We start from the raw sequence: 17,917 nt of genomic DNA on the forward strand, positions 1-17,917 counted from the left end.
AGTTACGCATTCTCGATAAATATCCGATTATTTATATCCATCAGCCCAGTGAGAAAGGGCCTAAAGCCTTCCTAGAAGACTGCGAGCTGTTATAGCAGTAAAGGGAGGGATTAATGTCTATGGTTTTGAATTTAAATGTTCATCTGGCACATATAGGTGTGGTGTTGGTGTGTCCGGATGTTTATATTAAAGGTAAACTCTTCATCTGTAGTTCCATGAGTGAGAAGTTATGCTGCATTAGAAGTAGCAGATGGAGCTCAGCAGTCTGGGTGCAGGCACTCTCTCACTCCTCTTCTTGAGAGCAATGTGGAACCAGGGCATAAATCTTTCCCTGCAAAGGCTGACCTATAACAATGAGGCAGCCTCTTTGATGAGCCTGCAAGATTACTCTTTCTGCTGCCTTCAGGGGAGAAAGAGAGAGGCCAGCTTAATGACTGATGATGAAGACTCATTTGAGTGCATGTCCAGATTTGGAACCCATGTTAAATGTCCAGTTTCTAGCTCCAGCTGTTTAGGCTTTCAGTGTAAGACATTCCAGCACTCTTTCAAGGCACAAAATGGACTCTAAGGTTGCAGCGGTCAGGTACTGCAAAGCAGATGGACCATGCTTGTAAGGCTTGTAAGAATGCCAGATGCCCTGAATGCTGGAAACAGGAGTTTATCACCCCACTATACCACTGCAGTTATATGTAGATTTATGTGGATATGGCTAGAAGAGGAAACATTGCTAGATTATGTGTAGCAGGGCTCAACATTTTCAGACCTCAGACCTTCCTTATTGTTGAGTTCTGGGTATAGTGAGCATACTGCACTTGGTTACACTGATGCGATTTAGTGAGAACCAAAATTGTTTTCTGTCATGAGTTAAAAGTCCTTCTTTAGCACAAAACATTGAGGCTGATGGTTAAGATGTAAGAATGGTTCTAAATTAGCTTTAGGCTTAGATTTAGGGATGTTTTCTCCACCACTGGAGCTTTTGTGTCTCATAGTTTGCACCAGACCCTGACATCTTTCCATTGCCCGTCTGCCTCAGAGCTGATAAAGGGCTACTGTAAATCCTTCAGCCTGGGCTTGTCTCGGCCTGTAAAAATACAGCAAGAATCGAAGCTTGCCGCTCCTCCCTGAATGCAGTAATGCACATTTTATAGTGCAAGCCTGTTGACAGATGGAAATCACCAAACACTGTCTCCCCATGATAAGTGTCAGCTGTTCATGGCTTCATACAGGTGTGCTGTACAGTATGTCTGTTGATAGAGACATGAATGGTGCCAGCATCTGTCCTGACTCTTTATAATTTTAAAACTAGTTTAGTTGGTAACATCCATTCAGTGAACCTAAATTCAGTTCTTTATTGTTTCTTATTAGTTAAATTATATAAAATATATTTAAGACATATGCATTAGATGGGTCCTAAAATACTCAGTATATTGTAGGTGTTGGTTCATTTTTTAATATGTATGAATTGCAGTTCCTAACCATAGTCGCTGTTAAAGCTTAGGCTGTGTTATTTATTCACATTTCCAAGACAAATACATCAATATGATGCCTGGACCCATTAAGCAGCGCAGGAAATGGCTTACCCTGAAAGGCTGCTTGTCAGTAAAGTAGCAGTAGTGTGCTGCATGTGTTTGCATAGATTAATGTAGGACAGATTAGAAGATTAAAACTTAAACTTTTTTTGATTTAAACGTTGTTGTTTTTGACAACTAAGTACTGTGTGAGCTGATTTTAGAAGATAAAAGTTAACTGAAGATAAAATGTAGGTTCACAGCTCAAATGATTGCACTATATTATATTTAAAAAAATACATTACATTTTCTAAAAATAAATTGACCTACATCAACAATAGAAACGTCCTCTGCTTTTATTTTCAGCAAACTTAACGTGTAAATATTTGTATGAACATAAAAAGATTCAACAATTAAGACATAAACTGAACAAGTTTCACAGACATGTAACTAACAGAAATGGAATAATGTGTCACTGAACAAGGGGAGGGGGTGTCAAAATCAAAAGTAACAGTCAGTATCTGGTGTGGCCACCATCTGCAGTCCTCATGCCTCCATGCAGCATGTTCACGCAGATGAGCAGGGACTCTGGGCATCTTTCTTTTGGTGTTTTTCAAAGTTAGTAGAAAGGTCTCTTTAGTGTACTAAGTTTTTATAACTATGACCTTAATTGCCTACCGTCTGTAAGCTGTTAGTGTCTTACCGACCGTTCCACAGGTGCATGTTTTATTAATTGTTTATGGTTCATTGAACAAGCATGGAAAACATTGTTTAAACCCTTTACAATAAAGATGTGTAAAGTTATTTGGATTTTTACAAAATTATCTTTAAAATACAGTGTCCTGATCCCATAATTTTTGATATTTTATCTTTGTATACCTTATCTTTCCAAGTAAGATTGTAGGCAAAAAAAAATCTGTTTTTATACAATGAGATTCCACATAGTTAAGTTTATCATTCTTAAAGCTGAGAGAGTGGCTGTAGATCCAGATAACTTAAATCAGGTTGTAGAATCTCTGATGCACTCTATTTTCATTGAATGTGGAAACCCTTCACACAATTTGCAGGTCAAATTTGTTGTGTAAACTGCAGATGAATTCCAACTTCACCCAGGAGGCATTGAACAAATTACTTGACTGCTTTTTGTTTTTCATCCTAAATGGTGAATATCCTGCTGAGTACATTGTTTGTGATGAGCACTACTTGAAACAAGAGCATCAAGGGGGTAATGTGCTATGCATTTGTTTCTGAAGGGTTGGTTATTTGGCCCTGTGGGACTGGACTATATACCAAGCCATTCACACATCCTTTATGTGCTTCTCACTCATGAGAGTTTCTCAGGTGAAAAAATGGGGACTGCGGTGGGTCTCATTGCCAAACAGCACTATCTGAGACTTCATTACAAATTTTTAAGAACTTGCAAACAGCAAATGGCATTGATACAATTTATTAAAAGCACATTGGCTTAATTATTTGTTATAAAAATTGATAGGTCAATGAACAGGATAAGTTAATTTATCAGAGTTTGCCCTTTAACAGAAAATGATTTCATTTTGGTGGAAATGTGGAGGGTTGTATGTCATGTGGCAATGACAACTAGCATTTTGACTTAAAACATTTAGGATTTTATGCTTTGTGCTGTATCACATACGATTTTACAAAAAATGAACACAGTGTGATTACTTTTCAATATGTTGCAATTAGGGTTGGGCACGAGTGCTCGGGTACTCGGACGTGGCAGCAATGATCAATCATGAAAACGATGATCGATGGTGATCGCGCATGATGTGACTTTTCACTTAATTCAAATTCAATGACAGTTACCTGACAACTAAACATACACGTGTAAAAGAGGGAGCTTATTTTTAATTTTGAGATTGATTACGTTGTGGTTTTGAGTGGTACATTTATTGTCAGACATCTCATAGCAACCACACTGATACGACGCTGCAATGCTATCGTTACAATAATCAGTAGGTGTAATTAACCGTGTTTTGAACACCTGTCTCTGCTAAATGTTTGCTAAACATGTTTTATAATCATTTAATGTAAGAACTTTGACTTGTTAATGGATATTATTCAATAAAACCGACTGTAAACCTCCCTGCCCTGGGTGACGTAACACACCTGCATCTTGACGAAATGGTAGTTGAAGATTTCCACACGAGTATCCAAGTTAGAAGTGTGACAAAGTGTCATTCCGTTGAACTTTCCCCAGCTGAAAGTGGAAATTCCAACTCTTCGAGTTGAATGTAATGCTTCACGAATCATCACAGCAACAACAATATGGTGCATCGCGGCTTTCCCCACAGGAGCGAACACTTGGGGACGCACACACACACACCAGGCGTGTGGCAGTGGACTCAACACATATACAGCATGCAAGTGTTTCAAACAGCTAGATAGAGCACAGCTAAATGAAATGGAATGCAGTGTCTTCAAAACTGAACTTCAACTTAACACGCATATTAAAAAAGTGATGGTTATGGCATTGAAAATAGACTGTTCAGACAGTCACTAAGGCGGCTTTCACACTGGAAGTTTAGTCCGAAACAGAGCATGGTTCGCATGAAAATAGGTAATGTGAAAGCTGTCATGCGGACCGGGAAGCGCACTGTGGTACCGAACCCGAGGCTACCTGTAGGAGGTGGTCTGAGTTCAGTTGCACTGGGACTGTGACGTGGTTCGCATGAGTGAGAAAGCAACCTGTACTCTGGTCCGCACTTGTTCAGGAAGTAAAATGGCTTGCACATGCCTTTTGCCGATTTAAGCATAATGACATCTGTTGCACAAAAACACACACACACACACACACACACACACACATGCATCATGAGTGGCAGGGAAACATTGCAGGACACAGAAAAGGTGAGGTGCCTTTTATATATGTGAGTGAGCGTGCAACCAGCTTTGTCCTCAAAAAAGGTTGTTTGTGAGCATCAGATATAGTCTCATTCCCCTGGACCAGTGTCGGTTTTAGGGGGGGGCCAGAAGCCTGAAGACAGAAGTCTGGCCCCCTCACTCACAGAATGCCCCAAGTCGGACGATACAACACTCAACCCCCCCCCCCAGACAATATAACACTACCCCCCCACCACAGACTAATCACAGTACCATGCCCAGCCCCCCTGGTGAAAAAATCCTGGCACCACCCCTGCCCTGGACATGTACAACTGCTGAATTTACAGCATGCGAAGCACAGAGGTGCAAGTGTCATTCACTCTGGTGTGCATTATGACACAAATTTAGTAGCAAACACACAAATATAGTGACCCGCGTTGTGCTTTCCATCATCTGTACGCAAGTTGATGACGTAAAAGTATGGGGGTTCGACAGAATCATACATGAGTCTGAAACCAGACCAATGCTGCAGGGAGCACCGGGAACAATCACACTCGGATTCGAACTGCAGCGAACGTGCCCAGTGTGAAAACCACCTAAAAAAAACTAGTGCGCACTTACTAAGATTACTACGGTAACCTGAAGGAAGAACAGACATAGGCACATTGTGCACATTCATTGAGTTGGGCAGCGAATCTTCACATAATGACAAAATATGATGCATTATATTTTGATTATGCAAACTTTTATACATTTTGTAACCGATTATTTTATAACAGCCTATAATAATGAATAGATTATACACTGGAACAACAAGATGCAATGCAGCTTGCAGCAGCCAAATATGTTTGTCACACATGTTATTATATATACAGTTATGTACATGTCATTGCCCCTCGAGTACTCAAATTAGTCCGAGTACTCAAGTAGACAAAATGACCAAAATGCCCATCCCTAGTAGCAGTTTTCAGTATGATGGCATTTGATTTTATACACTGCATTTGTCTCTTCCACAGATTGTGTAGTAGTCATCTGAGCTATATTTAATTTATGCTTAGCCGTTTTATTCAGTTCATTGAAAAAGACTAGTTTCAAATAATCTGAGTATTCCAAAATTCGGCTTTATGTGCATAATTGAAGACACCCCCAGAGCCTAGATGTCTATGCCAGCAACCCAAATTTACTGAAAGCTTTGCAGACATAAATTGAATTGCAGTAAATTTCAGCCTTGCAGTCATGTGTGATACTAGCTAATGTAATAGAACTAATAGCCCTGCTGTTAAGTTTAAAATGGACGTGACTTAACTGGGAGACAGACCACATTGCTAAAAGTTTTTGCAAATTTTCAGACTGCATTGTTCTCTAACTAACTTTAATCTTCAGACTTTAATTTTGCAAATACTATGTTTTCTGTGACATTGGTGTAAACCATGTGGATCTATTTCAGATCCAGATAATGTTGATTAATGAGTCTAAAGGAGTTTTTAATTATTTCTTATAGAATGCAAATCAAGGAAAAGGACTTGGTAGGTTTGGTAGTGTCCTACAGGATGCTGAATAGTTGCTCTGCTAATTACTAACTAAACTGCAAAATCTGCTTCATCAGCACCCACTGGGACAATTTATAATGATTAGTCTAGCTGAGAGCTGACATACTTTGTCTTACTGTTTTGGCTTTTAGATCAATCAAAGCCAGAAGCTATTAAGATGACAGCCTTGTGACAGTTCAAAGCTTCTCGGATCAGTTTTGCTGCACCTTTCTTGTCTTTAAAGTGTTTAAAAACAGGAATTATGCTTGTCACGATACAACCCTATATGATGCACCAACATTTCAGTAGACGACACCAATGAAATTTCACGATTCTTAATGCTATATCCAAAACAAATATCAGCTACCGAATAAGGGTGGGTAAAAATATAGATTTTCCCATGCATTGTAATCTTAATTTGGATGATCTCGATGCACAGCGCTCTACAATGAGAGGAAATCACTCACATTTGTAAAAAAATTACATGCTATGTGACTAATATGTATATATTTGGCTGGTAAATTTTCAGATTTCACACACCAGTGATTGTGTAGTATAGTGGTGGAGTATTCAGCAGCGAGATCCTTTCACTGCATGTTGAGAGTAAAAGTTGTTTCGTGTAATGTGTCCCCGAAGACGACATCCATGTAACCCATTTGTCATTGAATAATGTCTCTTTTAATACCTTTTCTGTTCGAAACCTTTTCTGAAAGAAACATTTAATTCTAATCACGCATAGCACTGATGAGATAAAGCCATTCGAGTCTCTCTTGTTAACATGCATTCGTTTACAGACGCTCTTTACAGAAATGCCTGTTTTCTTAAAGAGACAGTACTGGTTTTAGCACGTGTTCAACAAATCAATGTAAATACCCGTAAATAGTGCAAATTATGCAATTTAAACTAAGCATGTAAAAAAAAAAAAAAAAAATATATATATATATATATATATATATATATATATATATATATATATATATATATATATATATATGAAATATATATATATATATATATATGAAATATATATATATGAAATATATTAGCATATTTATTGATTGAATACATGGATTTGCTCATATTTAAAAGCTAAAATGTGACCAAAATGATGAAAAACTACTAAAATATAATTAGTCAAATTAATGATTTCGTAATGTACCTAGTTAGAAGGTCCCATGTATAATTAACAACATTAGCTGGGAGAGAATTTCTGGGAGAGAAATTATGTAAGCAAAAGGGACATTATAACAGAAATATACCTATATTAATCAATATCGAATCGAAATAGGAATCTAATCGAATTTGAGTGCTTCTGAATCTATTTAGGAAATCTGTATCAATAACCAGTCCTACTATTGAACACACTCCTTTATGTAATTATGAAAAACATTAAATGGTCATTTTGAAATAAATTAAGAGCAGTAAGTGGTTTTCTCATGAAATTCTAGCTGTGCAAAGCTTACAAATTGTAACTCTGCTGTCATTATTATCCAATTTAAAGTAATTCCACACAACAGACTTTTTTTAAATTATTTATTTTTTTTTTTACAGAGCACAAGTCATAAGTTAATTGTCTGACATGTTTTTCCACCCCCTTTTGACAGGAAATAATCATCGCTGATCATCAGTAGATAATTGCTTTTGTCAGCCGATACCAATGTTTGGCTAATACATTGGTGCATCTCTTATTGTAACATCTTTTTATTTTAGCATCGATAGCGGTACTTTTGCTCTTCCAACCAGGGACACTCATACATATTTTCCATGTTTATTGGCATATGCAAACAGATCTGTGTATTGCAGTAGTGGGAATAAATAGCATGTGGCCCATTTGACGCTATTCTTCCAGCTGCTGTTTGAGTGTGCCATTGTTCTCGCACTGCTGCTCTCTGACAGAACATTAAGACAGAGGGAAAGAGAGAGAGTTCACAGGCATCAGGGGGAAAATTTGCTATCTTATTTTTGCTTGTGTAATCAAAATTAGAGCTCTCTGTCAGACCCAGAACCATTTGTTTAGGAATTGAGGACTTTCATTCCCCTGAGGTTTCGCTGGCCCTGAGACTTTGTCATCTAAATTGACGGAAGATGTGATTCTGAGCCAGCGTAGAATTTCAATCCTAGCCTGCAGGCCTGTAGCACCGTTTCAGAGAGAAGAATGGTAGTTGTATGGGGTTGATGACATTCCAGTATAGACAGTTATGCAAGAATTTCTCCTAAAAGAAAATTTCATTTATACACTAGAAAATTAGTTTAGTGAGCAATAACTGCAGTGACAATCCATAGATATGTCTATCACACTGCTGCCCAGATTATCATTGTTTTAATACATTTTTTTTCTACCTGCAGCTCAGATCGACTTATTGATGACACAATAAGGTAAGTCTGATTTCCCACAAACACAGGCTGTACTGTTTTAAATGACAACAGTTTCCATATTTGTTTGTTTTACTGGAAAATGAATAATTGGATGCTCAGATATCTGCTGAATCAGGAAGCCTGCCATGGGCCATTTCTTCAAGGAGAGAGATATCAATCAATGGAGGGTTACAAACCCCTGATCTTTTGCTTGTACATTGATTGATACTATTAACATTATGACGAAACTGACAGAAAAGCTTGGGTTCTTGCCAGATCCCAAGGTTTTGGCTAGGGATCTGGCCAAAAGCTTATATGCTTCCCACCTTGGCTCCATATAAGGCAGTTTGTAATGCCTGATCAAAAAGCCGTCTACAAAGGTTTAACATGTTAACTTGCTGATCTCAAGCTTACAGAAAAAAATGAATTTGACCATTATTAGCTTCAGTAATATAATGTGATATAAATGTAAAAAGACATAAGTCAATGTATTGTTATATATTAAAATGTTTTTCTAATCAGGTGGTGAATAAGGTACCTAAAAGAAGTTCTGTGAACCAAAGGAATAAATTTGGGTTTCAAGGGGGTAGGTTTTTGATGGGGGTTAGGATTTGGCCCACACTGTGTAACACAGTTTATGTTCCTGGGTAGTAAGTGTTATTTCCTTATTGCTTATGCCTCAAAAGTATAGAAAATGGCTATTATTCCCCACAAACTTTGCTTTTGTGACCAAGACAGTGATATTTTGAAATATACATATTTTCAATGAGAAAACGGGCGGATTTGTGTCTTTTCATTCACATTAAGTCAGAAAAAAACAATAGCCATTTTCTATACTTTTGAGACATAAGCAGTTAGGAAATAACACTTACTACCCAGGAAAAATAAATAAGTAAAAGAAAAACATTTGTTACACAGTGTAATTGTTTGCGTAAAACACCATCTCTACAAAACACCACATTTTGCCTCCTCCAGAGGCACTGTAGCAGTGAATATCATGCTATTAGGCACTATCTTTTCCTGAATGCAGATATGTGTTCATGCACTAGAGCAGTCCACACGCTCCTCTCCTACACTTTGACTGCCGCACCTAGGGGAAGCCCAAAGCTGCCAGTGGGCACAAGTGCTTAATTAAGTCAGCTATTGGTCCGTGCAGCTCATTTTATTCCAACTCAGTCTTATTTAAGCAAAAACGTATGCTATTTCAGCTGCTTGTAATCTTCTCGTTTTATACCACCCACAGCCTGGAGCCATAGAGACGTGTGGGTGCCCATGTTTCACTTTTAATTTGGACAGATTTGTTTTCTCAAAAGATTCCATATTGTGGGATATCGGCATATATACTATGTCACACACATAAACAATAACAAAGGAACAGAGCATCTGCGCATGTCTGGTCTTAAAACATTTCCAGTTGCAGCATTTTTATAACCCAGAACTGTTCAAACAAAATGACTAGTGCATACTTTTTGAGTCTACCTAAAACAGAACAAATAAGATATACACCGATCAGCCACAACATTAAAACCACCTGCCTAAGGCCGTGTGTCCACCAAAGCGTTTTTTCTTGAGGCCAGCGTATTTTTTCAATTGTTTGCAATGGGAGCGCCACGTGTTTAAAAAAGCCAGCAGCGTGATGAGGCGCTGAGAGTCTATTCCACACTGAGCGCTGCGTGCTTTTTTTTTTTCTGGTCGCCGAGAGTTTAAAAATTTTCAACTTTGGGTAAAACGCAGCGCTCGTCACTGTCACTTTTTACCCAGCCGTCCAATTACAGTGAAGGAGGGGTGGGACAAATACCACACCGACCAACCGTCACATCCTACTTGTACAATGACTGAACAATATAGGAGAAGTTTGCTTGTCTCTGAGTATTCATGTCTGTACCAGATGACATTCCCGGACTACCATGATATTAATATGAAAAAATTCAGTACTTGTTGATAACACAGACTATCTGCGAAATTAGGTACTTGCAACACATTACTTCCACGGATATTCCATAACATAGCAACCAAAGTGTGTCAGCTGAAAAAAACACTGCGCTTCCAAAGCACACTCAAGCGCTTCCAGCTGGGCATTTTCAGAAGAGCGCCTGGCATTTTCAGCTGCAAAAAACGGTTGGTGGACACACCGGGAATGTCATCTGGTACAGATATGAATACTAAGAGACCAGCAAACTTCTCCTCCATTGTTGTTCAGTCGTTATACAAGTAGGGTGTGACGGTTGGTCGGTTTGGTATTTGTCCCGCCCCTCCTCCATTGTGATTGGACGGCTGGGTAAAAAGTGACAGTGATGAGCACTGCGTTTTACCCAAAGTTTAACATTTTTCAACTCTCGGTGACCAGAAAAAAACTGCAAGCACGCAGCGGAATAGACGCTCAGCTTTTTTTAAAAATTGCTTTTTTATGTATGCGTCGCTCCCATTGCAAACAACTGAAAAAATACACTGGCCTCAGGAAAAAAACACTTTGGTGGACACATAACCTAATATTGTATAGGATTCTGAGATGATATTCTTCTCACCACAATGGTACAGAGCGGTTATCTGAGTTACCGTAGACTTTGTCAGTTCGAACCAGTCTTGGCATTCTTTGTTGTCCTCTCTCATCAACAAGGCATTTCCATCCACAGAACTGCTGCTCACTGGATGTTTTTTGTTTTTGGCACCATTCTGAGTAAGCTTTAGAGACTGTTGTGCGTGAAAATCCCAGGAGATCAGCAGTTACAGAAATACTCGAATCAGCCCGTCTGGCACCAACAGTCATCCATGCGATTATCTAATCAGCCAATCATGTGGCTGCAGTGCATAAAATCATGCAGATATGGGTCAGGAGCTTCAGTTAATGTTCACGTCAACCATCAGAATGGGGGAAAAAATTTGATCTCAGTGATTTGGACCGTGGCATGATTGTTGGCGTCAGACGGCTGGTTTGATTATTTCTGTAACTGCTGATCCCCTGGGATTTTCACGTACAACAGTCTCTAGAATTTACTCAGAATGGTTTTCAAAAATACCTACTTTTTGTTTTTTGAGATGACGTGGCTATTGCAGAAAAATCCCTCTTTGTCCAAAATGAGGTATTCATTTTCTGCAGTGTCAAGGGAAATGGATATGCAATGGTTGGTCACTTTTCTACATGCTTTTGATTTTTTTTATTGTCTCTAGGGCTTTAGAATAATGCAGCTTTTACCTTTCTGTTTGAAATCAAACCTAGTGGAAGAGGCATTTGCTGTCTTTGATGGACTTTTTACTGTGTCTGCAGTCCTGACAGCTACTTTGCCCTTGACGCATGAATCAGAGCACTTTTTGACCACCTTCAGTACATATGTGCAGTAAGGGGCTGGTGCCAGTAAAACCTACTCTTCTGTTTTTTTGTCCACAGCATTGCCATGGCAACCAAGGAGAACATGACTTCCCAGCGAGGTATGTTGAAGTCTATACAGAGCAGGGTCAACACCCTGGCCAGTATCCTTAATTACCAACTGTTGTGCATGTGTACAAGTATGCACGCAGGACATTTAAAAAAAAAAAAAACTCAGGTCTGTTGATTGATATAATAACATTTTGTTTGAAGTGCTTTCCTCTTCTCTTTTAGAGCACAAGTCATGTTCCAGAAGTAAGAATCCCATAAATGTTTTCCATTGGGGAATTGATTATTAACGATTACTTATAAACCTTTAAAGACAGGCCGACTGTAAGCTCTGAGGTTGTTAATCGATGTACATACACTCACTGAGCACTTTATTAGGAACACTATGGTCCTTATAAAGTGCCCGACATGGTCTTCTGCTGTTGAAGCCCATCTGCCTCAAGGTTCAACATGTTGTGCATTCTGAGATGCTATTCTGCTCACTACAATTGTACAGAGTGGTTATCTGAGTTACCGTAGCCTTTCTGTCAGTCTGGCCATTCTCTGTTGACCTCTCTCATCAACAAGGCGTTTCCGTCTGCAGAACTGCCGCTCACTGGATGTTTTTTGCACCATTCGGAGTAAACTCTAGAGACTGCTGTGCATGAGGTTACAGAAATACTCAAACCAGCTCATCTAGCACCAACAATCATGCCATGGTCAAAATCACTGGGATCACATTTTTTTCCTCTCATTCTGATGGTTGATGTGAACATTAACTGAAGCTCCTGACCAATATCTGCATGATTTTAAGCATTGCACTGCTGCCACACGATTGACTGATTAGATAATCACATGAATAAGTAGGTGTAATTTCTCATTGAGCGCGCGAGCGTGTGTGTGTGTGTGTGTGTGTGTGTGTGTGTGTGTGTATATATATATATATATATATATATATATATATATATATATATATATATATACACACACACACACACATGCACACAAATATGTATGTATGTATGTACATATACAGTTGAAGTCATAAGTTTACATACACTTGGGTTGAAGTCATTAAAACTCATTTTTTAACCACTCCACAGATTTCATATTAGTAAACTATAGTTTTGGCAAAAACACATCTACTTTGTGCATGACGCAAGTAATTTTTCCAACAATTGTTTACAGACAGATTGTTTAACTTTTAATTGACTAAATCACAGTTCCAGTGGGTCAGAAGTTTACATACACTAAGTTAACTCTGCCTTTAAGCAGCTTGGAAAATTCCAGAAAATGATGTCAAGCCTTTAGGCAATTAGCCAATTAGCTAATAGGCTAATTGGAGTCAATTGGAGGTGTACCTGTGGATGTATTTTAAGGCCTACCTTCAAACTCGGTGCCTCTTTGCTTGACATCATGGGAACATCAAAAGAAATCAGCCAAGACCTCAGAAAAACAATTGTGGACCTCCACAAGTCTTGTTCATCCTTGGGAGCAATTTCCAAATGCCTGAAGGAGCCACGTTCATCTGTACAAACAAAAGTACGCAAGTATAAACACCATTGGACCACTCAGCCATCATACCGCTCAGGAAGGAGACACATTCTGTCTCCTGGAGATGAACTTATTGTGGTGCAAAAAGTGCAAATCAATCCCAGAACAACAACAAAGGACCTTGTGAAGATGCTGGGGGAAACAGGTAGACAAGTATCTATATCCACAGTAAAACAAGTCCTATATTGACATAACCTGAAAGGCTACTCGGCAAGGTAGAAGCCACTGCTCCAAAACCGCCATAAAAAAGCCAGACTACAGTTTGCAAGTGCACATGGGGACAAAGATCTTACTTTTGGAGAAATGTCCTCTGGTCTGATGAAACAAAAATGTAACTGTTTGTCCATAATGACCATCGTTATGTCTGGAGGAAAAAGGGTGAGGCTTGCAAGGCGAAGAACACCATCCCAACCATGAAGCATGGTGGTGGCAGCATCATGTTATGGGGGTGCTTTGCTGCAGGAGGGACTGGTGCACTTCACAAAATAGATGGCATCATGAGGAAGGAAAATTATGTGGATATATTGAAGCAACATCTCAAGACATCAAGGAAGTTAAAGCTCTGTCTCAAATGGGTCTTCCAAATGGACAATGACCCCAAGCATAGCTCCAAAGTTGTGGCAGAATGGCTTTAGGAAAACAAAGTGGTATTGGAGTGGTCATCACAAAGCCCTGGCCTCAATCTAATAGAACATTTGTGGGCAGAACTGAAAAAGCATGTGCGAGCAAGGAGGCCTACAAACCTGACTCAGTTACACTAGTTCTGTCTGGAGGAATGGACCAAAATTCCAGCAACTTATTGTGAGAAGCTTGTGGAAGGCTACCCAAAATGTTTGACCCAAGTTAAACAATTTAAAGGCAGTGCTACCAAATACTAACAAAGTGTATGTAAACTTCTGACCCACTGGGAATGTGATGAAAGAAATAAAAGCTGAAATAAATTATTCTCTCTACTATTATTCTGACATTTCACATTCTTAAAATTAAGTAGTAATCCTAACTGACCTAAGACAGGGAATGTTTTCTATGATTAAATGTCAGGAATTGTGAAAAACTGAGTTTAAATGTATTTGGCTAAGGTGTATGTAAACTTCTTTCTTCAACTGTATATACTGTATGTCTTCATGAAGGACATTAAGTACACAGTTTTTTCCTTTTGTCTTTTAATCGCTATGGAAAAAATGAATTGGAAAAATACTTACAGAATTAAAACAGCTGAAAAAGTGGACGGGCAGTGTTGCATTCTGTTGGCCCTATAAATATAGGGAAAGACCACTTCAACTAGTTTAAGTTGTACTGCACTTTACTGGCATGAAAAATATTTTTACATTCATGTTGCCGAAGCGTGACCAGCTGAGGTGCAAAGCAATGAATATAAATTAAGAAAAGTAAAAGACAAAATATACAGTGTATAATTGACAAAGAAAGATACAAGTATTAGAGTTTTAATGTACTTTATTGGCATGGCGAATATTCGTACATTCATATTGCCTAAGCGTTTACAGCTGAGCTGCATACAAATAAAACAAAATAAAGCCAAAAAAAAAAGTGCAAAATTGCTACCCAGACAAATATTGTGTTTTAAAGTTTTTGTGGAAATATGCTGTATCCCTGTTGTTCCTTAACTGAGCCCTACTTCAGACCATTTCCCTGCCATCAATAACCTAATACAGCGAGTCAACTTGAGGAAGAGGCGGGACTCATTAATTCTGGGAGCAGTCATCGGCATTTGCACCATCCTTGTGCTGTTATATGCATTCCACTGATGGACATGGGAGCTAACCAACTTTTGGGGGGGCGTTCTGCAGAACAGTGGCAAAGCCTTGAGAAAGGGCTCAATGGGAGATGGACTATTGGGGCCGCGAAGCAGATGCCCACTTGGCCTAGTCTGGTAACAGGATTGATTGTGGCCAGCATGGACCTTAATATGTATTTAGCAACGGGAGGGGTTTAGGTCAAACAGCCTGTTTTTGTTTCTGTACTACAAAATGTAAATGTGCAGTTCAAATGTGAACTGGGACTGGAGACCAAATTACTAACAGGAATAGATTTCAAAGAGCATATTATAACACAATGGCTTTGAGAAAGCGTGAACCCGGCATTGTGCTGTTCCTGTATGTTGTTGTTATTAATCAGAAGAGGGTTTTAATTTCATGGTCCTTTTAGCGAAAGGGTTTCTCATCATGCTGTGTACTTTGTGAATTAATAAATTATTCATATACGGGATATTAAAAATGTGTGTCAAACACTAGAGGCCCGTCCTCTAAAGCTTCAATTGTTTAGATATTTCTACAATAGAGAGGAGAGTGTTTTGGAGTCTTAAAATAAAATGGAATTTTAGCTCATGATATTTCTAACAATTCTATTTCAAGGTGCTGTTTATACTTTGGCTCAAATATGTAAATTCCCAACACCATTTCCAGTCCTGTCTTACCTTCAATTCGTCTATTGTGTATCAGCTTTTAGTCCTCACAGATGTAAGTCTCAACTAACTTGCATCCATACAGCTTCTCCTGAGCTTTAAACATAATGATTATACAATTTGAAATGAATCAATCCAGGAAATTGAAAAACTAGCTCAGTGATTGCATGTAGAGAAAAGACCGGCAAACTGTGCAGTTGGGTGTAGGAGAAAGCAGAGGGGAGACTTGAAGCCATGTGAGGCTCGCATTAGTCTTGGTATCCTATTGTCACCGCCTATTTCTCCTTTCCTATGATGTCTCATCCATAAAAGTGGGCCGCTCTGCTGAGGCAGCCAGCTGAGCAGCTCTTCTACTTTGTACCAATCCATTTTTTATGCGTCTGTCACAACTGGAGCAGTCAAAGTGTGGCTGTACTGTAGTTCTTCAGACAGGTGGAGTCTGTTTGCCTGAGGTTTTTCCATAGATGTATAGAGACAGTAACTTAGAGATGTCAGTTTCACAACAACGATAAACCAAACAGATACGTTTTTTTTTTCCTTCTTTTTCCACTATTCTCTCTTGGTCTATTATCTAAAGGTCGCATCAGTCTTTCACTTTCCAAATTCAATATGTTGAACGAGTGCCCTGAAATTCAATACAAATGTTTAGGGACTAAGGGTCCAGTCAGGTGGGAAGAGTATTGAATGGCCCTCAATGATCAAAGGATGATTGTCTATGCACCATAGAAGATGGTCCTTGCCACATTCTTAGATCAGGCTGAGACATCCAGTCTTTTAGTGGTTTTAATTGCAATTATACTCAAATCGGTTTGTTTCCTGTGGTTCCAACATGTCTGTACTGCCTTCAAATACAAAATGCAGTAACTATGCCAACACTAGACTAAGAAAAATGGCTTCATGACTCTATGACGATGCGTTACATGGACAGCTTTCGCTGTTGCCCACCGTCGCCGTGTTTATATCACCATGTGAATGGTGTTGTGTAGTTGTGGGCCCCCTGCATCCATGGGCCCTGGGGCTTAAAGGAGTATTCAGGGTTTAATACAAGTTAAGCTCAATTGACAGCATTTGTGGAATAATGTTGATTACTACAAAAAATGTATTAATTAAAAAAAGCAAAAATCGAGGTTACATTGAGGCATTTACCATAGAAGTGAATGGGGCAAATTTTTGGAAGGTTTAAAGACAGAAATGTGAAGATTACAATTTTAAAACTCATATTATTTGAGATGTGAAGTTGTTTAAATCATAACTTTTACTGTCATTTTAAGGTTTGTTGACTACGTCATCATGCCAACGAAGTTGTAAAATTGGCTATTTACACACAGAAAAATTTTGTAAGCAATTGTTTTTTTTGTTTTGTTTTTTTTTTTACAGTAAAATCATGTTAACACACACATCGTTTATGTCTTGTGACTATACTTTTGAAATAGTGAGTATTTTAACGTTTATGGATTGGTCCCGTTCACTTCCATTGTAAGTACCTCACTGGAACCCAGATTTGTTTTTTTGTTTTTTTAAGAAAATAAGTGGTAAGTCAAAATAAATGTTTGTGGTAATCAATATTATGCCACAAATGCTGTCGATTGAGCTTAACTTGTATTGAACCCGGAATATTCCTTTAAGCCCCGGTAAGCCATTGCATTAATGTGGCCGTGTTAGTGTGGATTTGTAGTTCATCAGTATTTGCACTTCGTTTTCTCTGAATCTGAGTAAAGCTGAGCCAAACTCTTAGTGAAAGGACAGACCACAGTCTACAGAGACTTTTTTTTTTTTTTTTTTCTATTTCACAGCAATATAGATGGAAGTATTTTAGTTTTGAGTCAGGCACCAGTTTGTTGAAAGGCACAATGTAGTTTCATCGTCACATGTTTGTGTTAGAGAAATTGAATCTGCACTAGAGATAATGAAAAAGCTTTTAAAAAGCTTGTAGCCCACCCACAGAACTCCAAAGAAAGTTGTCCTCAGTCTCTTCATCACCCCTGCTGATTGTCTTGAAGAGCCCATTCCACTCTTATGAAACATGTTCTCTGTTCATTCCCAGTTGAATCCAACAACCCAGAAAAAAATCTGACTGTTCCTCCCCTCAAATGTCCAGCCCATTTTTTTTTTTTTTTTTGGCTCTATCACTCCTTATTTCGAACCCTTTTAATTATCTTATGATGAGACTTTAGTGCTACTTTAGTGTCTGTGATACTGTATTTGATCTGAGATGAGAACAGAGACTTGACACATTGCCTGCTTTCCATAATAGAAAAGCAGAACCATAATAGAACAACTCTTCTCTGATCCTGACATTATAAAATTAAAGCCACATCTGCTTAATTCCATCAATAACTCCAGACGCATTGTAACA

General features: G+C 38.6%; 1 protein-coding gene across 1 annotated transcript in view; it reads left to right on the forward strand.

Annotated features, from left to right (window-relative positions):
• The window catches only part of LOC127422202 (Golgi SNAP receptor complex member 1-like), a 53,646-nt gene extending 36,615 nt beyond the window's left edge, over positions 1 to 17,031 (forward strand). The window contains exons 7-9 of the mRNA XM_051665533.1: positions 8,225 to 8,254; positions 11,619 to 11,701; positions 14,781 to 17,031. Coding sequence (XP_051521493.1) covers positions 8,225 to 8,254; positions 11,619 to 11,701; positions 14,781 to 14,905 — 238 coding nt within the window. The 3' untranslated portion in view covers positions 14,906 to 17,031. The remainder of the gene's footprint in view (positions 1 to 8,224; positions 8,255 to 11,618; positions 11,702 to 14,780) is intronic.
• The last annotated feature ends 886 nt before the right edge of the window (positions 17,032 to 17,917 follow it).

This window comes from Myxocyprinus asiaticus, chromosome 31, assembly GCF_019703515.2.
Source record: "Myxocyprinus asiaticus isolate MX2 ecotype Aquarium Trade chromosome 31, UBuf_Myxa_2, whole genome shotgun sequence".
NCBI lineage: Eukaryota > Metazoa > Chordata > Actinopteri > Cypriniformes > Catostomidae > Myxocyprinus > Myxocyprinus asiaticus.